Raw genomic sequence first — 27,951 nt, 5'->3', positions numbered from 1 at the left:
GCAACAGGGGCCTCCAGACTGTTTTACAGAGACTTCTGCATAATCCCTATGGGCCCATCAAGTAGAAAAGCTTTTGATGTGTCAGTGTGCTCTAGAAAAATGTTCATGTTTTTCTTCTTTAGTACGACAACACTACCTTGGACTGGGCACTTTTGTCGAAGAAGGAGTGTTTGAAACATGGAGGCCAGCTTGTGGGGAGCAACTGCGATTTTGTTCCCGATGTCACACTCATGTCTTTCATCCTCTTCTTGGGCACCTACACCTCTTCCATGGCCCTGAAAAAATTCAAAACCAGTCGTTATTTTCCAACGATGGTAAGTACTTGAGCTTTAAATAATTTTCATTAAATTTACACTGTACACTGTATCAACAATGATACAGTTTTATGTAATTTTGTGCACTTAAAAAATTGCTTTCCAATGCAATTTTGTGCATTTAAAAAAATTGCTCTCCAGTCTTTTTCCATAGGCATATGTATTTTTTTTAAAAAAAACAATCATAGTCCAGCTTTGAAAAACTTTCCACAGATATTTTGCTCACATAATTCTGTCATAAGTCCCGACTGTCATAATTCTGACTGTACTAAAATGAAAAAAGTGGAGCATATTCTATGTAAAAATTCACAATTTAAGAAAATACCTTTTAAATCCATAGTATTTGAGTAGGAAAGCAAAAACTCATTTCATTTTAATCAGGAATTTTGATGTAGAGTTTCTTGCTCGTCAGCTGTCCATTTGAGTATTTTAGTAGTTAAATTATGAGCTGTGGGAGGAAACTTAAACTGTGTTGTTACATAAGTATTGGCATAAGATATGGGTGTTATCTTAGCCAAACTTTCCATTCCATAATAACGAATGTTATAATATGGAAAAACAGATGATTGAGTTGGGTTGTGCAGACATCCTGTCTGTCTCCCATTAATATGCTTGGGTGAATGTAAAGTCACAACTGTGATTCTTTGAGACAGTACAAGATAAGATCAACATTTAGTTAATGGCATTTTGTGTGTGTGGTTTTATTTATTTATTTTTTTACCTGAAGAATAAAACTAAGATAATCCTTTGTTTCACAGTTCAGTTCTCAGTGTTTTGGATGTCAGTAATTCTTAGGTAATCTTGATAATACCTGACTTTTATCAGTGAACTGCTCTATACTGGAATTTCATGAAATCTTTCCTCTGGTGTTTTGTATACAAGGAGTGGAAGAATTTAAAAGACAGGAGATGCATTAGATTTAGAAAGTTGCTTTTTCCCCCCCAATGCCTAGGAAATGAAACTTAAAATTAATACTTTGACTCTTTGATTCTTCTTATAAAACTGAAAATAAAGGGGTAGGTTGGTCATTGTCTTAGTCTATTTGAGGTACTATAACAGAATTCTGTAGAATGGGAGGCTTATAAACAATGGACATTCATTTCTCACAGTTCTGCAGGCTGGAAAATCCAAGATTAGAAGCCATCATTGTTGGGTGATGGCCCTGTTCCTGATTAATAGCCATCGCTTTTTTGCTGTGTCCTCATGTGGTCAAAGGACTAGGAATCAATTTAGTGTCTCTTTTATAAAAATACTAATCTCCTTCATAAAGGTTGATGACCTAAGCACAATCCAAGGCTCCACCTCCTCATACCATCTTCTTTGGGGGTTAGGATCTCAATATATGGACTTGGGGGGCGGGGGAGGGAGAGACACACACAAATTCAGACCACTGCAATAAATGAAATGTTTTGAACTAGTTGACCGAAGGAATGAAAAATTTCCACAAAGTTGAAATGTAGAAAGAAGAATTCAACTTGTCCGTCTAAAATTGACACCACAAACTGGTGGTCCACAGACAGAATTCAGATTCCAACAGTTCTTTATTTGTTCACACACATACACACACTTCAGGCCTTAGGGGTCTGTACTTCACAGGGAGTTATTGTCCTCACAACTCTGTATTGTCTAAGATGTGGCTGCTTCACACATTCAGATTAACTGCCTGTCCCTGAGGATGTCTCTGCTTGTGACCCTCACCCCCTGGGAAATATGCTTACTTGACCTACCTCTTCAAGGGTGAAAGTTTCCTGTAGAACAGATTCCTGAGGAAGGATCTGTTAGGATGATTTTTTTCTCTGTTGAGGCATTTTTCTTTCTTAATTATCAATTCACTGGGCATCTTGGGAGTCATCATCCACTTTCCAAAGTCTGATATTTAGACATAGTGGGAAAAGTGAAAAATTTGTGAAGCAATCATAATTAACAGAATGAACTAATTTCAAGATTTAAACCTTAAGATGAATAGAGATAATTTTAACTGTCTATATAGACATTACCTTTTTTCTCCCAGCAATAATTTCCAAATTGAAAATAGCTCTTCATATTTAAAGAAATTTTGCCCTTAGGAGAATTGAAGCAGGTAACTTCTCAGCCATTGATAAATGCTCTTGAAAAAGTCATGAATATGTGAAAATAGAATAATGGTGCATTTGTAGTTACTGTTCCTGTTAAGAAGGTTCTCAGCAGAATTGAGAATTGTATATACTCAATCGTACAGTAAACAGGAGGAAAACACATATGTTATTTCTAAGAAGCAATGTTCAGGAGTATGGGCTTTCAGACTTTCCTCTTATTTCACACGTACAGCTAAATGGTAACAATACATACATAAATTCACACATACATACATGAATAATAAGTTAAAAAAATTTATTGGTTCATTTGCCAAAATATGCTTTTAGATAAGCCAGGGGTGGGGAATGTCTGGCTCTCAAGTCTTATAAGGCCCATGAAATCCTCCAGTCTGGTCATGCCAAAACATTAGGGATGAGATAATTAAATGTTTGATCAAATATAGCAGGCTAATTTTTAATTTGACAATTTTGTATGGCCTGCGAATGATATTATAAATATCTAAATAGCCATCGGCAGAAAAAAGGTTCCCACCCCTGATTTAGGCTGTCAGTTAGAAGGATGGTTTCAAAAGGGTAGGAGCAGATAGGTTTATAAATTCTTACACTTACATGTTCTATTCTACAATTAAAAATTATATGCTTAAACATGATAAATTAGATAGTCCTTGATTGTTGGGACAATAAGCCTGTTACTTCATTCTCCCTCACACCAACAAGAAACCTCTGAAATCTCCAGATGTTAATACTAGAGGGCAGTACCCTGGTCTTACAACACACCCTATTTTCCTGTAGCTTTCAGTCATGTCTCTTGTACTCATTTAAAAACTTTTGTACGAATTATTAATCAATTAATACTGATTGTAAATTGCTGGAGAATGGTTGTACTTCTATTTTATTCCAGACATATCAATCAGCAAAATGTTGGATGCAAATTATACTCAATACTTGACTCATGGAAACCAGTCAAGTAGATGTATACTGCATTCTATGAAAAGAGCACAGATGTAGGAACACAGAAGCTGTAGAGTCTAGTTCCAGCACTGCCATTGACTAACATGTACCTTTTCCTAGCAAACTGTGGACTTAGGTGAGGTTAGGTTTAGGGAAACCATAGGGAGAGTGTATTGTCCAGGGCTCATAGCAGTGGGGTTGTTACTATCCTCAGCCCAAAGGTTGTGGGAAGGAAGTGGCTGCTGGAACTGGAAGAAGAGGTGGGAGGGTAGAGAGAGCTGTTTTGAGAGGCACTTTTAGATAGATGTAGCCAGTGTGAGGCAGCCTCACTGGAATACAGTGAAGGGAATTAGCATTCTGATCTCTCTTTTCCCTCTGATGACCTTTCCAGTTTGCCGTGGACTAAACTCATCTGGAATCCATAGAGCAAGGGAGCTCATTGTAGACTACACAGGTCAGCCTCCCAATGCAGAGAGCATGGTGGAAAGGCATGGAATATAGATCTGTTTTGACGAAAAGTGTTACCCATTACATTTGCCTCTCCAGAATTTTTTTAAGTCAAATTAACCTCATTACAGTGCCCTAAATTATCCCACTATAATATCTTTCCTTTATATTTATACTTCTGTTTCCCTACTTCAGTTCTCATTATTTTTGCCTAGACCAGAGTCAGTTACCCATCAGTATGAACACTTAAGATAAAAAAAATTCTCCTTTGATAGTCTGGCTCTCAGGAATTCAATTTGTATATCAGTCATTTCCAGAGAATGCTCAGTAGATGTGAGTGGAATTTAAGTATTCCATCGTGCTTCTGTTCTTGTTGGAGGGATGCATCAGTCCGCTGTCTCACAGTTACTGGTCTGTTACATAAGCCCCAAGTCTTTAGTCAAAGTCTTTCAGTATCAAAACATCACAGCTTAATCTGTGATCTTCTGTGGCAGATGGCTCAGGGCATTAAACATAAAATATTCTTCCAGAATCCCATTCCAGCAAGTGACCATAAGCATGGAACAAAAATGCAATCATGGCACATCTGCTGGCAAAATGAAAGCAGAAGCTTACAGACAGAGCAGGACTGCAATGAGTAAAATTTATAAAACTATAGAGCCCTCAGAATTAGGCAAGATTATTGGTACTTTAATATGTCACATTCACTGTGGCCAGCTGATGTATGTAATCCACATGTAAATGCCATTCTTAAGGAACTGTTTAATTTTCTCTTTTTTCTTTTAGAATAAGTAACAATTTGAACTTTCCCATGAGCTAATGTAATGGTAAGATTCTTTGTAAATAATGCATCCTAGTCATTTAAATAAATAAAATAAGTAGATTACAGGTGAAATTTATGAAACCTTCTATGCTTTATTTAGATAAAACTTACGCAGAAAGTTCTTTGATGTCTGTATTTAGAAAACAGAACAGTATTTTATATCATATAATATCATATAATACTTTCAAAATGGAAAAAAATATTGTAACTTTGTGCTTGACACAATACTAGGATACAAAGACAAGTTAATCCATGGACCTAACACATAGTTGGAACTTTATATTTGTTGAATAGGTTAGATTTTTGGATTTTGAAATGATAAAGACCGATTTTGCCATATTCGTGATTATGACCTCCTGTGGGATCACACTTGGAGCCTTCTTTGACTTACCTAAGTAAGCTGATGGTGGTCTTTGAAGACTGGTTTTATGGATGAGATAAAAGTATATGGCTTCAGAAATGTCAGTGAAAACATAATGAGCATTTTAGTTAGGGGATGCATTTGCCTTTTATCCATATAAGACACCGGAGAGACTAGAATTCCACATTCGGCTTATATTTTTGGAAATATGTTTTTTGTTTGACATTTTGGTCTGTGACAATTCTATTAAAGTTTGATGTGTTTATTTTATAAACAACTCTTTATAAAAATCAGGTGACACCTCTATTCTATTTCCTTTTTTCTCCTCAGAAACTTTCTGAGGAATGGTAATCACTGTCAAACAAAAAATAAGTAATATATCAAGAAATAATGGGCATATATTATATGTCTAGTGTTACTAATACTGGATGACATTTGGCAAGTTATTGAAACTCATTCAGAAAATAACTTTGCTGTCAGTGAAGGAGAAACAGATTTTCAAATTCTTGTGTTATTTTGTACCAAGAAACATAATTTTTAAAGTCAAGACACTTGACTTTAATTCAAAAATCTTTTCTATATATATATTTTTTTAACAGTGACAAAGGGATATTTAGGTGTAAACACAGCATAATCCAGTAAACATTTGACAAAGATTATGACTACTTCAGTTCTTATTGACATTTGACAAATAATAATAATAATAATAATAATAATAAAGTAGTCAACTTACGTTGACCCCTAAGAAAAATAAGGTTGGAAGCACTGATATCACTTTGTGAGAGCTTTAATGGCAGCATAAAGTCAGTGTGTGGATAGAAGTAATTTGACCCTGGTAGCTTGTTGGTTCTAAGCACTTGCAGCTTACTTGTCCATCATAGAAAAGTCACCAGCATTGAAATCCGTACCTTAACACAAAACGGTCTCCTACTCCATTCCAGATTGTCTAACATACCCACGATTTACTAATTGCTTTTTTAAAAATTTTATATTTGTACCTTAATATCAATTATAAAACCATATTTTACAGCCCAAGAACCCTTTTATTATGATGATTTTGGGGATATATAAGACTCTATTAGAGGGTCAAGAAATTTTTATAATTAGGCTTAGTCATTGAATTTTAGTGTTCATTCTTGATAGAAATATAAATCTGCCTTTCTACAGCCTCTGTCCTCGGGGGTCTGCTCCTTCCTCTGAAGCTGCACAGAACATATTTAGTCTTTCTTTCCTAGGACATATTTCGCATCTTTGAAGATCATTTCTTCCCACAACTTCTTGAGGACTACAGTCATTTTTCATGTGATGTGTTTGCAGACTCCTGTTCCTCTATTTATACTCTTTTGGTTCAACTCCAGATTTTCAGTTTCAGTTTAGAATAAAGTGACCAGGCAGGGCCATCGTATTTCCCATGGGACTTGATCATTTGCTTCTGGCACACACTCATGTGGTTCCTTGTTCTCCTGCTCAGTTTTAAGGCAGGATGGAGGAAGAGGCCTGTGATTGCTGAGGTCTCTTTAGCATCCCTGCTTGAACCACTTCATTAGGCCTACTCCCCTCGGTCCTTGCTTGGAAAAACTTTTTTTTTTCCTGGTAGATTTCCGTTGGCAACTTCTAAGCCCCACCCAGGTAAATTGTCCAGATGAATTCCCTTGTTTGTTCCCCCCAACCCCTCTGACTCTGGAACTTAAGGCATTAAAATCCTGGAGTCTAAATCAGACTTTCCTTTTATTGAATTCTAATTATAGTAGGTATTATTAATTCAAAGTACAGTGTATTATGATGGCTACACTGATGTCAGTGCTTATTTCTTTTACAGTGCTTTATAGCTTTGGCTTCTAGGAGCTCAAATGTCAGAATTTTCATGGTATGGTGTGCCTTTTCATGATTGCCAAAAGGCACATATTTGTTTGGCTTACTTTTTGTTCATCTAGAATAAATGCTTTTCACACAGTTGTTTTTAGCATTTTCCAAGCACCAGAAACATGAGAGGAATTGACATCGCAAATTAATGTTTAATGGGGACCCACGGGGTGCCTGCTGCTCTCTCAGCTCCATCCATGGGAACTGCTCTGCAGGCTCACAGCCTTTCCCCCAGTTAATGCAAGAGCAGCTGCAGGCCTTGCAAAGTGGAAACTGAATGTCCTCTGTGGCTTCAGAGGAAACAAACTCATTTTCCCCCTGTAAATCAACCAGCTTCTCACTGTGGTTACGACTCTCTTAATAATTAATAAAGTATCCTCCTTCATGAATATGTTTATAATAGATTTGTTAGGTTGTTTTACCCAAGAACAAGAAAACAGCTTATGGCTATTTGAATTTCTCTTCCAATCCACTTAATTTCTTCTTTGCTTTGGTAGTTTATTTTAGCTGGTTGCTTTTTACTGGATTAATTGAGATATTTTGTAATTAATTATGCAGAGACAGAAGTATTTTTTCTTTTTGTAATAAAAACTATGCTAAAAAAAAGAAAAGTAAAATGCTCAAAACCAGGGTGATTTATATATAAAAGGCTAATATGCTAAGTTTCCAACCATCTGACTGGTCGCTATGACCCACACTGACCACTAGGGGGCAGATGCTCAATGGAGGAGCTGCAGAGCTGCAGTGACTGGGCAGCTGCAGTTCTTAGATGACACACCCCGAAACCAGGGAGGAGGGAGCGGATTCCTTGTGGGACCGTGTGATTCTACCTTCAGACATGGGTTATGTTGCTGGAACACTGTTGGTGCCGAATCTGGTTTACTGTACACTTGCATTTGTTTTCCAAACCCTGTACAACAGCAACTTTGCAGTGTCCTCTCACACTTTGGGACTCTTTGGAGGATGTTGGAGAGCTGGTCTTCTTCACCATTCAGTCTCCCTGTGTCTTTTGTTTGAGCATTTAATGCATTTACAGTTAATGTAATTATTCATAGGTATGCAGTTATTGCTATGTTTTCATTCATATTTTTAAAGCTTTTTCTTCTTAAAGAAGTCCCTTTAACATTTCTTGTAATACTGTTTTTGTAGTAATAAATTCCTTTAGCTCTTGTGTGTCTGGAATGAGTTATCTTAATTTGTGTTTCACTTAGGTTGTAATAGTTTATATTCCTAAGATATGGAAGTTTGAGCCTGGAGATACTTAGCATTTGATTGGATAGTCACCTATAAGAATTTGTCCAAGTTAGGTTCGAGGCCTCTAAATTCACAGGATTGTGCATGAAATCTTGTGCAAACAGCTTTTCTCATGAAAACTTTGGCACTTGTAATCATTACCAGTAATAGCTAGTAGTGAATTAGGAAGCATTAGGAACTATACATTTGTAATTATATATATATATATATATATATATATATATATATATATATATATATGTGTGTGTGTGTGTGTGTGTGTGTGTGTGTACATACACACACACACACATATATATGGGGGTACATATATGGATAAGAGATATAGTGACACATAAAGGGGTGCTGTTTTGTAGTGTTTGAAAGAGATAGAGTTTGATGAAAATGAAAGGTCAAATAAATTTTAAAATGGAAGGAATTTCACATGTTTCTTTCCTAAATGTGTTTGCAAATATAAGAGGGGCTCAAAGAAAGCAATTCTTATTTCCTTAAAGTCAGACTCAGAGCTGCTCTTACGCAGGTCCTGGAGGGTAGCTGTTAAGCTATATGTACTCTGAGCCGGACAGTTTTAGGATGCTTTCTAGTTCTGCTGTCAGTGTTGCCTCGTTCAAATTAAACAACTTTTTAGTGTAGGGTAGGACCTGAATATTCTGCTAAGACAGCACCCCTACCTGCGTCTTCTAATTAGAGCATTTAGAGTTGAATAGAAAAGTGGCCTGAGAAAAATCAATTTCCTTGATTATGAGTAAACTGGATCCAGTATCTTAGAAATGAGTGTCTTACAATAAACAGTCTCCAGGAGTGAATTCTGTAACTGAACTGAATAGTATAATTTAAGTGGAAGGAAAGGGAAATAGAAGTATATTATACAGTACACATTACCCTGGCTGTGCTTTTTAATGAGGTTAAGCAACATTATTACCATTTATCGATGGACACTTGGCAAAACTGAGTATATTCCCCTCCCCCCCTCCATAAATTGTAAGAAATGTAATTCTGAAGGTTATTAGCATTTATTCTTTTAGCTGCTTTTATATTTAAAATTTAATAACACCACACTTGACCAGAATGCCTTTGCTGAGGGACTATCTCAAGTTTATATATCAATACATAAATTTGGGAAATAATAAGCATACTAAAATAGATAAACTATTTGTTTATATTAGTTATTAGTTTCCCATGGAGGCAATATCAAATTACTACAAACATGATGGCTTAAAACATTACTAATCTATTGTCTTGAGATCTGGAGGTCAGAGTCTGAAATGGCTCTACATGGGCTAACATCCAGGTGCTGGCAGGGCTGTGTTCTTTCTGAAAGCTCTAGTGGAAAATGTATTTTCTTGCCTTCTCTGACTGCTAGAGACCGCCCACATTTCTTGGCTTGTGGCTCCTTTTCTCCATCTTCAAAGCCAACAATGGCCTGTCAGATCTTTCTCACCTGTATCCCTCTGACTCGCCTGCCTCCCTCTTTCACTTATGAGCACCTTTGTGATTTCGCTGGACCTGTCATCGTAATACCAGATCATTTTTCCAATCTCAAGCTCAGCTGATTAGCAACCTTGATTCTCCCTAGTCATGTAATGTACATACTCAGAGGTTCCAGGAATTAGTGATGGGTATTTTAGGGGTATTTTTCTGCCTACACATCATTTAAATTTTAACATAATTATGCTGGATGATACCTTGGCAGTGTACTGAAGGAGGGGGAACGGTGATGTAGAAGCAGGAAGATGAGTGAGGTGCACAAAACCAGATGAGATAAAGTGGTGGCTTAGACAAAGGTGGTCATAGTAACGGAGGTGGAGAGAAGTAACAGGATCCTGGATATATTTTGAAGGCAATTTGCTGGCCTGCTTAATATAGGATGTGAGAGGAAGAGAAAAGTCACGTGGAATTTTTGGCCTAACCATTAGGAAAAAATAAGTTGCCATTAATTAGTATGGAAAAAAAAAAAAAACAGCTGAAAGAGTAGGTTTGGGGGTTTAGTATTCAGTTTATGGAAAACTAAAAATGCCTCCTTAAAAAAAAAAAAAGACCACGGTCTTTTTAATAAAATGTTTTCAACATCTTCTGGTATATCTGAGTTGTCAAGAAGTTGGATTTACTGGGTAAGGATTAGGAGGGTGATAAAGAAAAACTAACTTTTTTTTTTTTTCCTTTGCAATGACTTCTGTTATTCCAATGATTTATAACCTACTGGACCAAGGAGGTTGTTGTAACAACTTAATATATTCCAGAAACTGCTTCCCATGACCACTTTTGCCAGATCATCCTGGACTGCCTGTGTCAACACTTGCACAAAACTTAAGAAATGAGTATTTCCAAACATACCGCACTCATGCATGATGTTAATGATAGAGGGAATTGTGACAGGAGGTATATGGAACTCTCTCAACTATCTTCTCTATTCTGTAAATAGAAAACTGTGCTAACAAATAAAGTTGATTGATTTTAAAAAGAAAGCAAAAGAAAGAAACAGGAGTTTTCTCCAGTATTGAGTCCCTAGAAAACATCTTTCTATAGAAATTAGCTCTGAGTGACAGTTTCATGTTATTACTAGGTTTTTATTTTTTCTTGTATTTGAAGATTTTTTTTTTTTCCTAAAGACTTCCTGACGGTGGATTATTTAGTTATTCCGGTGGTTTTGGCAGCCACAGAGACCTGTAGAACTTGAAAAACAGCAATAGTTAACATATATTAGGAGAGGTTATTATATTCCAGGTGTTATGTTGAGCACTTTCAATGGCTTATCCTATTTAATTCTTAAAACAAACTGATAAACTCTTTAGGGATTATCTTGTCCACATTTTGCTGGTGGAGTAATTGACGCTAAGGAAGGATAGGAAATAATGGTGCTAGAGTTTCAGCCCCAAGTAACCTGATTATATAATACATATTGCTTCTCCATGATGTACCATATTTTCTGCCCAAACTGATCCATGCCATCTTATCTGTGCTTGAAATTATTGAGTCTGATTGGCATTAATTTACCCCCAAAAGTTCCCATAGCTGTCGTTCTGCTCCCCTGTGAGTACTTCTCAAGAATCCAGCATCCAGCTCTCCAGCAGGGAAAGGAACTTGTGGTCAAACGGGCCATCTGTGGTCCTGCTGCTAGTGAGTACAAGCTCCTGACACCCGGTAATGGTCACAGATTGAGCCCTGCCTCAACCTTCAGCATATACATCCCACATCATCAAGTTATTGCGTGCTTCACTTCCAGTTCCATTGAACACCTGATGGCTTGTGGCCCCTTTCCTCCATCTTCAAAGCCCACAATGGCCCGTCTGACACTGCATCCCTCTGACACTGACTCTCCTGCCTCCCTCTTTCCTGCTACTCTTTTACAAGACCCCCTCCCTGGAGAACTGTGCATCCACTCAGCCCATCAGCGATCTCTCTTCATCTGGCAGCACCAGAAAACTGACCTTTCACCCCGAGACAACCTGGTAACTGCTCAATCGAGCATGGTTTTATTTAAAACTAGGAGCAGGCTTCCTTGTGAATGACTTGACTGAAAGCTTCCTGAGGCATGGATTGTGTCTGTTTGGTTCACTGTGATATTTCTAGTGCCAAGCAAAGTATTAGGTACTAAGTTCTTGTGGAATAATCATATCGTTTACTGCTACGTGTAAGTACCTTATGGGGAAATTCAGGTGTCTACTCTAGTAATGCTCTTGGGCTGTTGTCTGTGCCACTAAACACCACCGAGGAATAGCCAACCAACTAAATAACCCTACAGTCCCCTGCTGACCTAGAAATGGCCATTCTGCATCTACTCCATGGGAAAGGTGTGGGTTTAATGCTACACCCTAAAGCCCAGCTCTTGTCCTGACCAGGCACTCAGTAGTTTAAAGGTGTTGATTAATGACAATCACACTTAATAGTGGAGAACAGGTATTTCACATATTGGAGATTTTAAGGACTAATCTAGAGTAAAAAGTATTTTCTTGGAAAAAGTTAGCGAAGCCATCAACTTTCCATCTGCCATCACTTTAGTGATAGTCTTGAGTCCACTCAATTGACTGGAACTCATCTAGGTTTTTGTGCAGATTTTTATAATAAACCCTGAAATTTCATCATTATCCAGGTCTCTTTTGTGCTGCAAACAGGAAAAGTGTTTATACATTATTTCAGGGATATATTACCTTTGACTTCTTGCCCCTGCATGCACTCACACCGATCTGTGGTATAGGATTAGATTACTATTGACAAGGTAACAGAATGATGCAAAAACAATTTGAAATATAATATCTCTGAAGTGTACCAACTCCTTTCACTTGTTGATGAAGCTGTTCCTATAAACTGTTAGCAAATACAGACTTCTTCGTTCAATTCAAACACAGGCAAATATATGGATCCAGTACTAAACAGTTCTTTTTATTTTCCCAGGCAAGAAAACTGATCAGCGATTTTGCCATCATCTTGTCCATTCTCATCTTTTGTGTAACAGATGCCCTGGTAGGTGTGGATACTCCAAAACTTATTGTGCCAAGTGAGTTCAAGGTAGGTGAACTTCTGTCTTTTGGTCATTCCTGTAACTCTTGGGCTTTCTTTCCTTCCCCCTATTATTCTAGTTTGTCATATCTGTCCTTGGTTAGTTTTGTACAATTATCCATTTCTTTTTTTTTAAAAAATATATATTTTATTGATTTTTTACAGAGAGGAAGGGAGAGAGTTAGAGAGCCAGAAACGTCGATGAGAGAGAAACATCGACCAGCTGCCTCTTGCACACCCCCCACCGGGGATGTGCCCGCAACCAACGTACATGCCCCCGACCGGAATCGAACCTGGGACCCTTCAGTCCGCAGACCGACGCTCTACCACTGAGCCAAACCGGCTTCGGCAAATTATCCATTTCTTTACATATTTTGAAAATATTCTCTTGATAGGCACATGTATACATTTCTCTGTGTTTTTTTTTTAAATTAAAATTAGGTGCCTGAAAGATCATATGCAAAGTTAAGATTATATTGGTTTTTATGAAAAATACCTTATGATAACATTACAAACGCTGCTTTATACTTTTAGAGTATTTTAAAATATTCAGAGTATTTTCATACAACTCATCACTTTGACCTATAAAATAATTCTAGGATGTAATGTAACTAGCATCATCCTCATTTTATGAAATTGATTTTTAAGCTAAAAAAAAATCAAGTAAATTACCCACAATTACATCACTACTTCAGGGCTCTTTTTCTGCTACCAAACTACCTGCCATGTAAACATATATTTATGTATAATGTGCATTTTAATTATTATAAAGGAGATAAAGGAACTATTCATTTTATATTGTTGGTATTTGCAGGCCCAATAGTTAAAATTTACATTTCAGTCATTCTTAATATTTCATACCTAAGTTTCCATTATAAGTTTTTTACCTATTTTCTAGAATATTCCTAACCTCTCTTTCCATCATGGAGACCATTTACTTGCTAAGAAAAATTAACTTAACTATAGTTTTAGGTTAATAAGTACTCAGTGAAGAAAGGATATCTATGTTATAGCAAACAGAATATTTTTGCATTATCTCTTCCATCACATATTCATTAGCACAGAAAAGTTCTCATACATTTAATCATTAGCTTATTTAAGACAACTTATTCTGGATGTGTGCTTTTAATTAAGTTCTATACTAGATATCTGCAATGCAAACAAGATAAAGTTCCTTTCCTTATAATCTCACAACCTGGTAAAGGTAGTAAATTCAGTGATGGAGTTATGAGCAAGTACGAGGAAAAACAGAAATATCTTCAGATGAGAAATGAGACTTTTCTGATAGTAAAGATGGAGAAAATAATTCATAGGTAGGATTTTATTTTAGTTTACTTACATTATTTAAAGTTAGAAAAAAGGATAGGTTTTTTTTTTGTAGTAGAGATATATGATCTGCTGATAGACAATAGATTGGAAACTAGAAGGATAACTGTATTTTTTTTTTCATTTTCTGTGATATTTCTGAGGATTTAACCAATTATCCTGGGTTATTTTTCATATATAAAATAAGAAACAACAGAGTATTCAAATAAGTTTGAGTATAACATAAAAAATATTTGTAGCTTTTTATACATTATATTATAAAATCATTATAATGTGGCAGTATTAGCAACAACTTCAGTGTAATTGATCAAGTCCATAGACAAAGTTCATGGTAGTTTTGTAATTTCTTGCCTAAACCCTCACTGAATTTCACATCTGGTTTTTTTCTTATGGCCGGCCTTTAAACTTAAATTCCTTTCTTCCATATTGAGTCCTTATCTTAGATTGTTATTTCCTCCCCCCCCCCCCCCCCCCGGACCTATATTCTTAGTCTCCTTCATTTAAATTACTGTCTTAGAAATAAGCTCCTTTAGGAAAACCATTTGGTGAATAATCTTCTTTGTCCAATCTATTCATAAAACTCTTTTCATTTTTTGTGTTGGCTCTCCCAAATTAAAAGTATCTCTCCCCTGTTGATTTTTCACCAAGTGGTATGTATTTATATTGATTGTTTTCTCTTTTCTTCAAGCCAACAAGTCCAAACCGCGGTTGGTTTGTCCCGCCATTTGGAAAAAACCCCTGGTGGGTGTCCCTGGCGGCTGTTATCCCCGCTTTGTTGGTCACCATTCTCATTTTCATGGACCAGCAAATCACAGCTGTGATTGTAAACAGGAAGGAACATAAACTCAAGGTAAATGCTTATAAAAATGGTTATCATTCATTGCCTTCTCCTTTCTTTGAAGTATTCAGAAATAAATAACAACTCAAACTAAGATGGTTTGATTGGGAGTTATGTTATAGCCACTGTTTTTTAAGACTTGGCAGAGTCCTAGGAACACCTTGTATTGACACATTTCCTCACTATTATACTTTAGGGAGATTTCATTTAAATCCAAAGAAGTTGTTTCATGTTGTATTTTCTTAGCCACTGAAGAGAGCAATTCCAGCACCAAACCCAGTTGTCGATTTATGATTGGGAATATCTTCCAGGATTACTTTTTTTTACCCCTCTTAATGAAATTACATCTCCTGGAAAGACCCAGAGAGACATGTATTCCCATTGATTTTCTCTGTAGGTTTTATTTTTTAGTTGACCGATTTAGTATGCTGTGTTTACAGTATCTTTGTTTTATTTCTCCTGTATCCCTATGATTGATCTCCTGTTCATGGAGTTCAGAAGGTCATACTAATCCAGTCTTTTTATTATTTTTTATTTTTTTATTTTTTTAAAAATAAATCTTTATTGTTCATATTATTACAAAAGTTCATTTTTCCCCCTCCACCAGGTTCCCACCCCACCCTCTGCCCTTTCCCCATCCCCCCATTGTCCTCATCCATAGGTACACAGTTTATGTTCAGTCTCTTCCTATACCCCCCTCTCCCCCTTTCCCCAAGAATCGTCAGTCCACTCCCCTTCTATACCTCTGATTCTATTATATTCACCAGTTAATATTGTTCATAAGATTTTTTTTTTAATTCCCTTGGTTTTTAGATTCACGTTTTGATAGTTACATATTTGTTATTCATAGTTTTTATCTTTATTTACTTTCTCTTCTAAAAGAACCCCCTTCAGCAATTCATATAATTCTGGTTTGGTGGTGATGAACTCCTTTAGCTTTTTTTTTATTAGTGAAGCTCTTTATCTGGCCTTCGATTCTGAGTGATAGCTTTGCTGGGTAGATTATTTTTGGCTGTAGGTTCTTGCTATTCATTAACTTGAATATTTCTTGCCATTCTCGTCTGGCCTGCATGGTTTCTGTTGAGAAATCAGCTGACAATAGTATGGGTGCTCCTTTATAGGTAACTACCAGTTTTGCTCTTGCTGCTTTTAATATTCTCTCTTTGTCTTTTGCTCTTGGAATTTTAATTATGATGTGTCTTGGTGTGGTCTTCTTTGGATTCCTTTTGTTTGGAGTTCTGTGCGCTTCCTGGACTTGTAAGTCTAATTCTTTCACCAGGTGGGGGACGTTTTCTGTCACTATTTCTTTCAGTATGTTTTCAATATCTTGCTCTCTCTCATCTTCTGGGACCCCCATAATTCTGATGTTGGTTCGCTTGAAGTTATCCCAGAGGTTTCTTAAATCATCTTCAACTTTCTGATTCTTGACTTCTTGCTTCTGTGGAGGAGTATCTTCTGGCTCTTTATGTTCCAAATCTTTGACTTGATTCTTGCGATCTTCCATTTTGTTTTTAGGACTCTGTATAATATTTTTTAATTCAGACAATGTATTCTTTATTTCTTGTTGATCCCTTATTAGTTCTTGTTGATCCCTTTTTAGTTCTTGTTGATCCCTTATTAGTTCTTGTTGATCCCTTTTTAGTTCTTGTTGATCCCTTATTAGTTCTTGTTGATCCCTTATTAGTTCTTGTTGATCCCTTTACATCTCCTCTTAGGTCTTATCAACCTTTTCTAGGAAATTCTTAAAAAACCTTATAAGCGTGGTTTTGAACTCTATATCCAGTCTCTTCTTTTCCTCCATTTCTTTTGTTTGTGATCTAATTCCTTGTCTTGGCATTTTCACAGCTTCCCTGAGTTGGTAGGGTGGCTTTGTGTGCTAAGGTGTCCTATATAGTTCAGTGAGTCAGCCTCCCAGTTACCTGAGGTGGACAGTCTTGGTGTCCTAATCCAGTCTTAAATCCTCAAGGACTCCCATGATCTCTCAGGGCAGGCTTGGACTCTAGGGCTTGCTGATTCTGTAAATTTACTCTTTCTTGTTGCCATTGTTTTTTCTGTGTGTGTATAATTGTTTCTCTTACTTTCTGTCTGGTAGCCATGATTTGTATAAGATATTTTCTGTAACTGGTCAAGCATTTTCAGATGTTCTATACTGGGAGGGGTTCAGCATTGACTTAGTTTGAAAGGCTGAAAAATGGATGTTGGCTAATATTTTATTCTGAAAAAAATTGGAAATATTATCTTTGTTTTGATATATAGTTGGCCTGATTTTTATGTGTCTTTGGAAGTAAAGAACTATTTTCATTTTGCTTAGGTTTTCTTATTAATAAAATTCAGAATTTTGAATTTAGAAAATTTAGAATTGAAAAAACAGAAATTTTAATTCTATTCCCTGTAGAAAACATTGGAAAATCCAGACACATTAAGATTTACCTCTTGGAAATAGGAGTTGTGTAGTAAATAAAAAATAAGTTTTCATCACTTTTATAATTGCTTATTTGAAGTCATTCCTTTGAATGATAATGGTTATAGAATAAGTGCCAGTCTTCTGACACACATCTAATGATACTAGCGAAGATTTCATAATGAATTAAAGGCTTTTCACTCTGGATATTGTTTTGTTCACATTTGTTAGTCAAGGAATGTGAAAATTGGAGACATTGTCTAAAATTATAAAGGTCCCTGTCTACTAGGAAATTGAGTCCAGAGAGAAACCTGAAACAGTGAGGAAGATGGGAGTGTTGTGATATTAAAAGCAGCATGGTTTTGGGTGGCTTTTGCTTTGGCTCTGTGTCAAGTGGCACCGGCTGGGATGAGATCCACCTTTGGGATGAGATCCATCTTTCCACTCTGCTGCACAGCTCTGTATTGATGTAGGAATGCCAGGGCACCTGGCTTTTCTATTTTGGCCATCATTTTGGTTGGTTTTCCCCACATTATCCTTGCAGAGCACTCAGAAGCAAACCAGGTTCAGCAAGGTCATGTCTTATCCAAGGTCATTCTTCGAATCATTGCAGAGACAAGAAGAGTGTCTGGATTTCAGATCACAAAGCAAGGGATACTTCTCACAAGGAAAGTGATTTTAAGTGTTATAGATAGGATGTGGGAGGGAGAAATAGTTTTGGATAGATATATATTAATTAAGTGGTTGTAGCAATAAATTTTGTCTGATCTTCTCTATAATAAAACCCTAAGTTTTAATGTGTTTTCTTGGATAACTAAAAAATCTGCCTTGCTTTCATTTTTTTCTTTTTATTCCTGCTATCAAACTTAGATCCTTTCATTTCATGTCTAGAATATTCTAATTGTTTAACTAATTGTTTAGTTTAATAACCAGTCTCTTTTTGCTTCATTCTAAAAGCAATAAATATTTTTAAGTATTTTTCTGAGCCCTGGCTGGTATGGCTAGTTGGTTTAGCATCAACCCAGGCACCAAGTGGTGTCTGGTTAGACTCCCAATCAAGGCACATGCCTGAGTTGTAGGTTTGATTCCTGGCAGAGGGAACAAGGAAACTGATCAATATTTCTCTCTCTCTCTCTCTCTCTCTCTCTCTCTCTCTCTCTCTCTCTCTCTCTCTCTCTCTCTCTCTCTCTCTCTCTCTCCTTTCCTCTTTCTGTAAAAATTAATATATATTTTTCAAAAGTGTTGTTCTTATATGTCAGTCCTCTATTTCTAAACCTGTATACCTTGGCCTCTAAATCTTTGCCCCTTGAAGAATATCAATTTGTCTTAGCCTGGGATTTAAGTCTCTTTGTGATTTGATCTCAACCTAAATTTAAAAGGATTCTCTTCACATACTATACAATACTGTGATCAAATTTATTGTTGGTTTGTTGTCAAGTCTAGCAATTTCTTCTGCTAGTTATCCTACTCTCCAACCCTTAGTGATTACCATTTATCAAAATCCTCACCTTCCTTTAAGATACTCCAAATATAAACATTTGTTAGTGTAGCCTTCACTCTTAATATAATTTCTATTGCTTTTTTTTTCCTTTTAGTAATTTAGTATTATTTTGTGGTACTTTGTCCTTCAAGATAGATAATTTGTGTATTTACCTTATGTCCTTCTCTGGGCCAACTCATTTTTAAGCTAAAGATCATGTTTTAGTCTTGCTTCCTGCTATCATATGGTGCAACACAATGATTGCCATATGGCAGACTCAATAAATACACATTGAAGAATTTTGTTATCTTGGGCCACATGCTTCTCAGAGGCATTGCATTGTTTGAGATGGGTGATAACTGGAAACTATGCCAGCCCATCTCCAGTTCTCATAGTGAGTGCTTCTAGCATTCCAACCATTGAGATGACATCACTGCAGGAATTTTTGTGGGTTCTTTCTAGACATAGTTAAACACTTCATTGTGAACCCTTTGGTAGAAAGAACTATGTCATGGTTCTCAGTGTCCCTATAAAACCTTATTGTCTCCATTATGGGGGGCTCTTAGCTTGAATACTTATTCTGTGTCTGTGCATATGTGTATATTGCTCCTGACCTCTTTGTAATAATCATCTATTACCAAATGTAAACTTTAGATTGTTAGGCTAGTCTTTTTCTCTCGTAGTTTCTTTATTTCTGTATTTGCATTCCTAAATTACTTTTGCTTTCTATAACAAAGCATGTGCAGCATCAAAAGGAAGTGAAATTTCACTTCCTATTCCTTCAATTAAAATAATCTCTGGTTTCAGAAGGTAGAAATCTTTTGGATTTATATTCTTGAAGACAAGGACATTTTTTTTTAAACTTTAAAGGACATAACCTTTCAAGCATGTATTAGTCCTTGCTATATATGGAGCATTCGTGTTAGATGTTGAAGATAAAAATCATTCTAAGTTAGGGTGTCAATGTGGTTGAAGGAAAGGAAGACTTTTTTGAGGAGAGGGATATTAAGAGGCACAGAGTAATTATCTATGTATTATTTTTCCCCAGAACTTTTATTTATTCTGGTGTTTTTGCTTTCCAAGGTTTGTATTCTACTTTGTAAAATCCTCATATTACCCTCTTTGGTATTCTGTGGCCCCTTTTTGCTTGTCTCCAGGATATTTTACTCAAACTTCTTTTAGTTGAAAGAGTTTAAGAAAGCATCAAGATAGCTCTCAGCATAGATTTTTCTGCAACAGCTAATTCTTTTGACCCATTGATCTGGCCAGTGTCCACATCTTTAGATTATTTCAGCTTTCTTGGAGACAAGATTTGGGGATCCTGCCTATTAACAACCCTGTTGGTACCTTTAATATAGTCTTGAGTGATTTAAGCTAACTAAGGCTTAAAACTGTGTGATATTCCAGGTGTTATCCACCTCCGTCTGTTTCTTTCTGCCAAAATGACTCCTATTTCTACCAATTAAGAAATAAAGTTTTAATTTTTTGAATGGCCAATAAATTAATTATAGTTGACCTTCAGAAGAATGTATAAATCCTATTTGTCATTCATTTAATATATATATATATATATATATATATATATATATATATATATTAATTATTGATTTTAGAGAGAGGGGAAGGGAGAGAGATAGAGAGATAGAAACTTCGATGAGCAAGAAACATAGATCAAATGCCTCCCGCACACCCGCACTAGGAATCAAGCCTGCAACCTGGGCATGTGCCCCGACCAGGATTCGAATGAGAGGCCTCTTAGTTCATGGGTTGGTGCTCAACCATTGAACCACACCATCTTTATTGTCATTCATTTTTAGTAAAGATTAATTGGGAATTGACTCTATGTCATGCACAGTGCTAAAAAGTATTCAGGATAGAGTTGCAGTCCTACCGTTACTCATAGTCTAATGTCAAAGACAAATAAATAATACATACAATTTTAAAACCGTGTGATGAGTGCTGTGATAGAGGAAAGCATGAAATGACAGATTAGGAAACATGAAAAAGGAGACCTAACCTTAAGGAACTCAGCCATCTCACCTGACTGAAACAGGGAAAACTACCAGAAAAGGTAAAGGCTGATTTAAGTTTTAAGAATGAGTAATACTGAGCCAATGGAAGAAGGCAGAGTAGTGGTTATTCCAGGTATAAGGTGCTATGTGGGCATTAGTGAGTAAGACATGTTCAAGGAATTACATGTGGTTGAAAGTAGTCATGGCATAGGAACCAAGCAGGGGACAGGTGAAATGTGAGTTTACAGATGTGAACAGAAGCCATATCATGAATGGCATGTAGCAAGGTCATAAGACACAGACTTAGGCAGGAGTGAATACACTCTGTAAGTGCCACCTTAAGGTATAATCAGAATCCAAACACTTTTTGCCATCTTTACTGCTGCCTCTCTCATTCTGTCACGAGCTCTAACATGGAACTTGTAAGTTAGGAGGTCTTGTGTCTTTGACCCTCTTCAGGCTGTTCCTAACACAACAGCCGTAATGCTTAGAACATAAGCAAATCCTGCCACTCTTCCACTTAAAACCTTCCATGGCTCCCATTAACAGTACTCAGTGTACAAGCCCAAGTACTTCTAGTTCCCCTTAGTGTTTATTACTCTTTAAGATACTGGGTAGTTTACTTATTTATGTTGTTTGTTGTTGTCTCTCTTAGTAGAATGGAAACTCCACAAGTGCCAGAATCTTTGTCCATTTTATTCTCAAGTGTGTCATCAACACCTAGGACTATGCCTATTATAATAATAAATGTTCAGTATTTGTTGAATTAATGACTGGGACCCCCAGATATATCATGATAATGATCTCATTTGTTACTATTTAATGAGTTTCTGCTAGCCATCCCCACCTTTGTCCTCCTTTCCCCTACCTTACTCCACTCCCACTTGAAACCACTGATGCTGAAATGAACTGGTTCTATGAATATGCATTAGTCTCTTTGTCTCACAAGGAGATTTTTGTTCTTAATCAAACTTGGACTAAGTAAATTTATGCTTTTCTTTCTTGTGTCAGCCCCCCTTGCCTGTGATGAGTTCTGTGAGAACATGATTAGACCCATGTGTGTGAGCCAGGGGTGAGATCTTAGCCTTTCAGAGAGAGGAGAGCAGTGTTCTGACTAACTGTAACAGGATCTGAATCAAAACAGTCACTGGGTTCCTAGTGTAAAACCACATTCTCGTTTTTTAGAGCCATCGTCTCCATTCCCTGGGATTGGTCATATTCTGGCTCTTGATGCCGCTGCTTTCATGCTGTGAAAATGAACTGCTCTATTTTCTCAGGCTCCATAGGGGCATGAAGCATTTGATTTCTTCACAAATAGAACAGAGAAACAGAACCATAGAATAACATTGTGGACACATTTGACAATATTGATTTAGTGAGTAAAAGAGTTAGACCTTTTGTTACCTTGTCTGCTCTCCCAGTCAATAAATGCTATTGTGACCATTGGGTAATGCTTGAAATTAGCCTATTGTAATGATGGGGATATTCATTACCTTCATGATAATGTTCAGCAGATTCTAAACACTTATTTTCAACAACTATGAAAGGTGAGGCATGGTCTTCTACCTAGCCTCTCAAGGCTCCTTTCAAATCTTTCGTTTACATGCTGAAAGCTGTCTAGGTGAACAGCATACTGCTAAGCAGTTGAGCAGAGACAGCACAGTGCCTGCTTTTTAAGGCACTTTTCTTGCTTAGGTTAACAACAATCGATATCCCTATTGTTGCTATTATTTATTGAGCGCCTACTATGAGGCAACCACTGCCTATTACAGGTGCTTTGCTTCTGTTATTTCATTGAATGGTTCCAATACTCGCCAAGGTAGATGTGTTGGTTTCAAAATCAGAAGCAGAGAAGATAAGTAACAGTAAACAAATAATAAGGAAGCTGTAACACATTGAGCTAGAAGAGGTGCCATGTGGCCACTTGGTGTTTCATTGCTAAGGTGATCAATAGGACAGTGAAGTCACTTCACTCAGAGAGCTTACCTTTCTGTGGATATTTCTATCGAGCAGAGCGAGTTGGTTTCTCTGACTAATCTTAACTCCCACCTGGAGCTATGACTTGATAGCAGTATGAGTATTTTCTTCACGTGGCTTTGTTCCCTCTTTCCACAGAAAGGAGCTGGCTATCACCTGGACCTCTTTTGGGTGGCCATCCTCATGGTGGTGTGCTCCTTCATGGCGCTCCCATGGTACGTGGCTGCCACTGTCATCTCCATTGCTCACATCGACAGTCTGAAGATGGAGACGGAGACCTCTGCCCCCGGAGAGCAGCCCAAGTTCCTTGGAGTGAGGTATGTGACGTCAGAAGACAGTGGCTCTTCAGAACACCACGTGCACACATCCACATGTCAATCATAAGCAAATGGAAGATATGGAAGAGAAAGGGCCAGTGATGGTTAATTTATTCCTGCACTTCCTTTTCTAGAAAGGACTACATTTTTCATCAGAAAGAGAGTCCTCAACAATTTTTTTTTTGAGTTTGCTTCTTATGATAAGTAAATTTTCTTTGATTTATGAAAGGCTAAGTGATACAATATAAAAATGCAAACAGGTCACTCATTTTCTTCAACATGCAGGTCCTGCTGGTGCTGTGGTACTTACACTAGCAGATCAGATATAAAGACCAAACCCTTTCATCTTTTAGCGCCTTTGAGATTCCCTAAAACTCTTGAGTCTGCTTATAATTTTTTAAGATTCTATGAAGGGAAACGAATTCTTATTTTCCAGTTCATTTTCGATCCCCATAAGCCTGAGAACCTTTGACCTTTGGCAGTTAAATTTGAGTGGCCATGAAGGACTTTACAGGACCTTTATGCTGTTGTCTACTTTTTACAGCAAACCCTGCCCCTCAGTGCTGGGGTGAATAGCTCACATGACAGAGCCATCGTTTCCCACACCACAACAGTGGGTGATTCTTTCTTGGTGGCTGGGGGAGGGGGTGTTGTATGGGAATCATATTTGTTAAAAAGTACTTTTGTTGTTGTAGATTTGGAAATTAGACTGATGAGATTTAATTGCACTTATGAAATTTCCCTGAGCTGTTTATTAATTAGAATGTGGGACAATGTAATATCTGTCTCCTGTGAAAGAAGGTGTAATTACACAACAGTTCAAGTTGTTTAAAAAATAAGGGCTTCAAAGAGGCCCATACTTGATGGGCCAAGAGCAAGGGATGTTTTTTTTCTTTCTTAATTCTAAAAGGAGCAAAGGGTTTAGCAGAATCAGTTTCCTCTTGATGAATTAAAATCACACATTGCAATCGGTTTAAGAGAATTTCATATTTATGTTGAGCTTATATACCTAAAGGTATTAATTACATATGATATCAACACCTTTGCTATTTTAGCCAAACATTGATTCAGTCAATGTATAGTCTTTTTTGAAGGTAGAAAAACAAGAGGTAGATTGGTAATCTTTTGATTTGGTTTCAGGGAACAAAGAGTCACTGGAACCCTTGTGTTTATTCTGACTGGTCTGTCAGTCTTTATGGCTCCCATCTTGAAGGTAAATATGTGAAATATTTTGTCCTTCTCCAATACTCGCAGCTAACTGGATATGTGAAGGGTAGAATTTCTTATGAAACATCTGCAGGACTCTCATTAGTTCTGTAACACACCGTAGCAGTGGTCAGATAGAATGAGGTTTAAAAAAACTTTCATCTTAATTTTCTTCTCACTCCTATACTCTATCATGATTGTTATTATAATTAGTTGGTTTAAACCATATTACATTACCAATATTCCAACTTTTGTCCTATGTAAATGGCAACTGCATGTAATTCAACTTGATTTTCCTCCACCTCACATATTTTATCCCCATAGTTTTCTTTCATCCTTTCTTCCCATCGCTTTCCATTTATTTTCTCTAATTCCCGCCCCCTTATATCCCCATAATAGACTCCTGGATAACATGAGTGACTCAGGATAATCATTTTGTAATTTTTCTTTTATTCTTAATTATTACTGACTATTTCTGTTTTATTTGAATAAGAAGGCCTAATATTCACAAAGGGTGAATATAGTAAAATTACTGATTTATAATTAGAAAACTTAGAATTGAACTTTTTTTTCAAATGATAAGAGAAAGTTTATTTAGAAAGTTAAGAGGAGTAGCAGTGAGACAGCTGGGCTGTGCAGGCTCGGGGAACAAGTTATAGAAGCAAAAGAGAGGGCCTAGGAGCTTAGGGGAAGGAAAGGCAAAGATAACGTGCCTGGGGGGGAGGAAACGATGGTCAGGAAAGGCTTGGACTTGCTCCCGAGAGAGAGCATGCCTGGAATTGAATTTTTGAAGGAAAATGATACGGTAGGTTATTTAGAAAGTTAGGAGTCAATATGAAGGTTTGAGTAGTAAGGTGAATGTCTGACCTAAATATATAAATATAAACTACATGTGAAAACCTACTGAGAAACAGAAATAGGACTAAAACAGGTTCAGATTAATACATACTTGTCATGAAACTTTCAGTTTTCTTTTGTGACACAAGCATTTTATTTTCTTGTTATCTTATAAACAGTACTAGCCAGTTATTGATAATTTGTATCTCATGCTTTGAACCACAATGCAAAGTACCAAATTCACCTCTAAAGCAATAGCATAAACAACTGTTGCAATTTCCTTCCAAATTTTTTTCCTGACAATTTTTTTTTATTTTTAAACAATTCTAATTTATAAGGTTTTTAAATTGCTTATTTAATTGCACAAGTAATGAAGCAGTACATTCTTGTAAAGAATTCAAACAATACAGGACAGATGGTGTAAGGCAAAAACAATCCATTTCTCTCGGTTAGAACATTATATGTCAATCACCAATCAGATGAGTTTGAGAACAATGAAATTATAAATTCTTAAACTTATAGATAAGACTGACTTTGCCTTTAGGATATGTAGGTTAATGCATAATTAATTATGCACAAAATACTTGGTAAACAGTTAAAATACTTAAATATTCATCTTTCATCCTTGGTTTTCCCAATGTCAATTAACTGGTTTAATTCTTTTTTTGACTGCAATCAGGACGGAATATGTATCTCATGCAACACATGGAGTAGCAAAATTAAAAATAACCTTACAGAAGCCATTTCTGATTATAGAGAGAGGACCTTAAAAGAGTATAGATCTTATGTTCTGCATCAGCAATTTTCATCATTTTTCATCTCCTGGCACACATAAACTAATTACTAAAATTCTGCAATGCATCAAAAAATATAACTTTTGCCGATTTTACAAAAAAGAAAACACCCACAAAACATAACATTTTGATTCGCTCACCGCAAATGGCTATTGTTGTGTTGGCTGTTGTCATTTTTTGACACTGTAAAGGAAAAGAGGCCAGTTCCCCTGACTGAATAATCAGGTAGCGCATATTTTAAAATGTCTTGCAGTACAGCCCCTGCAGGGTGGCTCAGTTGGTTGAGCATCCTCCCGCCTATACCCAAAGGCATTCAGGTTCAATTACTGCTTAGGGTGGTTGGTGGTGGTGGGGCAGCGGCTTGATGTTTCTCTATCACATTGATATTTCTCTCTCTCTCAAATCAATTTTTTTAAAAAAATTCTTCCTACACACAGATTGAGCAGCCCTGTTCTACACGGACAGAGGGGAAGTGTTGCTCTTGCTAAGTGCACAGCGAGTTGCGGGGTAGGGTTGAAGTGTTCCCCAGCATTAAGTCCACTGCCAAAGTGCTTTCTGTCGCGCTGCTGGCCCAGAGGCAAGCGCACATCAGCTGATGGGGAAATCTTCGTGACAGCTTCGTACCGCCTGAGCAGCAGACCTCATCTGCAGACATCAGTTTTTAGAGAGGTCATTGCTGCAGTTATGACCCCATGTGTGAGAGGCTGTACTGGGAATGAATCTGCTCCTGGGCTCCCCCTGGAGGTGGGCTTGCTTGGCACACCGCAAAGATTAGTTTACGGGGTCTCTTGTACTTGGCCATTAGTAGACAAGGGATAATATCCAAAGATCTTTCCATCAGTTCATATTTACTCACCACACACACACACACACACACACACACACACACACACACACACACATTGTTTCTTTTATTTTTATATTATTTATTTTTGTTTCTTTTATTTTTATATTGTTTATTTTCATTAGCACAAAGTCAGATGTGTTTCAAGCCTGTTAGTTGTTACAGCAAACTGGCCTTCATCTTGGAGAATCTGTCAGTTGAGGAATCATATGTGAATCAAAAGGGACACAGACAGTAGATACTGTATAAATCGCTGTTTTTCGGATGAGACGCAAGACTCACATTTTCAACAACACTCCCTGTTTTCTCACCCTGCACCCAAATATGGCTGCAGAAGAATTAAAGTTGAAAATGTTTTTGCTCTTTCTTTTCCAGGGATTCTTTTTGCCTCGGATATGCAAAGCACCTTAGTATCTACAGGAACAAATTAGAACGGAGAGAAAGAAAAAGGAGAGATGCAAGGGATCAAAGGGATCAGTGAGCATGGGCTCACTTTTCCTCTGACCTCCCTTCAATGATCCAGGTTTTGCTCACGCTCGTTAAGCTGCTAGAGTCCATAATTGTGGCTCTTGCCACCTCCTACTTTGGGTCAATGCAGAGAATCTTTGTGGGATCAGTGAAAAAGGCAGTCCAGCAAACAGTTTTATTAGGCAAGACTTTGCCCAAAATGTGGGATTTGAAATTGTTTGGTTAATATAGTTTCTAACATATTGTGGGAAACCTAGATTTAAAAACAGAAGTAGTACAGCAGTGGCTACTGCGATTTTTTTAAATTAATTACAACTATTTTTTTTTTACTTTAAGAATCATCACTGATAAAGTCAGCTAATTTTATTTTTATTTATTTATTTATTTTTATAAATGTCTATGTTTTCATTGATTTCATAGAGAGAGAAAGGGAGGGAGAGAAAAATCAATTGGCTGCCTCCTGCATGCCCTCTATTGAGGATCCAGCGCACAACCTGGGCATGTGCCCTGACCAGGAATAAAAAAAACCAGGACCTTTTGGTGCATGGGAAGATGCTTAACCAATTGAGCCACACCAGCCAGGGCAAGTCAGCTAATTTTAGACCATGTGCCCTTTTTGTCATTAAAGTTTGATGTCATATGCATTCACCACAGAACTGTTGTAGCTCATTTGAAAAGTCAACACAGGAAGAAGCAAATATTAAGGATACAGTTAAACTAAAACCCAAGTTACAAGTGAATCAAAGTTACAATTAAAAGTCAAGATTAACAATTAACCTCAGAATTTACAGGGAAAAGCAGGATGGGGGGGCGGGGTTACCTTGGAGGAGGGAACTTTCCCTCCCCCCACCCACACCATGTGACTGTGT

General features: G+C 36.9%; 1 protein-coding gene across 5 annotated transcripts in view; it reads left to right on the top strand.

The window, feature by feature from the left end:
• The window catches only part of SLC4A4 (solute carrier family 4 member 4), a 334,299-nt gene that overhangs the window by 288,795 nt on the left and 17,553 nt on the right, over nt 1-27,951 (top strand). For all 5 annotated transcript variants that reach the window (XM_036414322.2, XM_036414329.2, XM_036414340.2 and 2 more), the window contains 5 exons: nt 123-314; nt 12,478-12,591; nt 14,597-14,758; nt 22,755-22,933; nt 24,074-24,146. In XM_036414322.2, the coding sequence (XP_036270215.1) occupies nt 123-314; nt 12,478-12,591; nt 14,597-14,758; nt 22,755-22,933; nt 24,074-24,146 (720 nt within the window). The remainder of the gene's footprint in view (nt 1-122; nt 315-12,477; nt 12,592-14,596; nt 14,759-22,754; nt 22,934-24,073; nt 24,147-27,951) is intronic.

The sequence above is a fragment of the Pipistrellus kuhlii genome, unplaced genomic scaffold (genome assembly GCF_014108245.1).
Source record: "Pipistrellus kuhlii isolate mPipKuh1 unplaced genomic scaffold, mPipKuh1.p scaffold_m20_p_1, whole genome shotgun sequence".
Taxonomy (NCBI): Eukaryota; Metazoa; Chordata; class Mammalia; order Chiroptera; family Vespertilionidae; genus Pipistrellus; species Pipistrellus kuhlii.
This window is presented reverse-complemented; position numbering and strand designations above follow the sequence as displayed.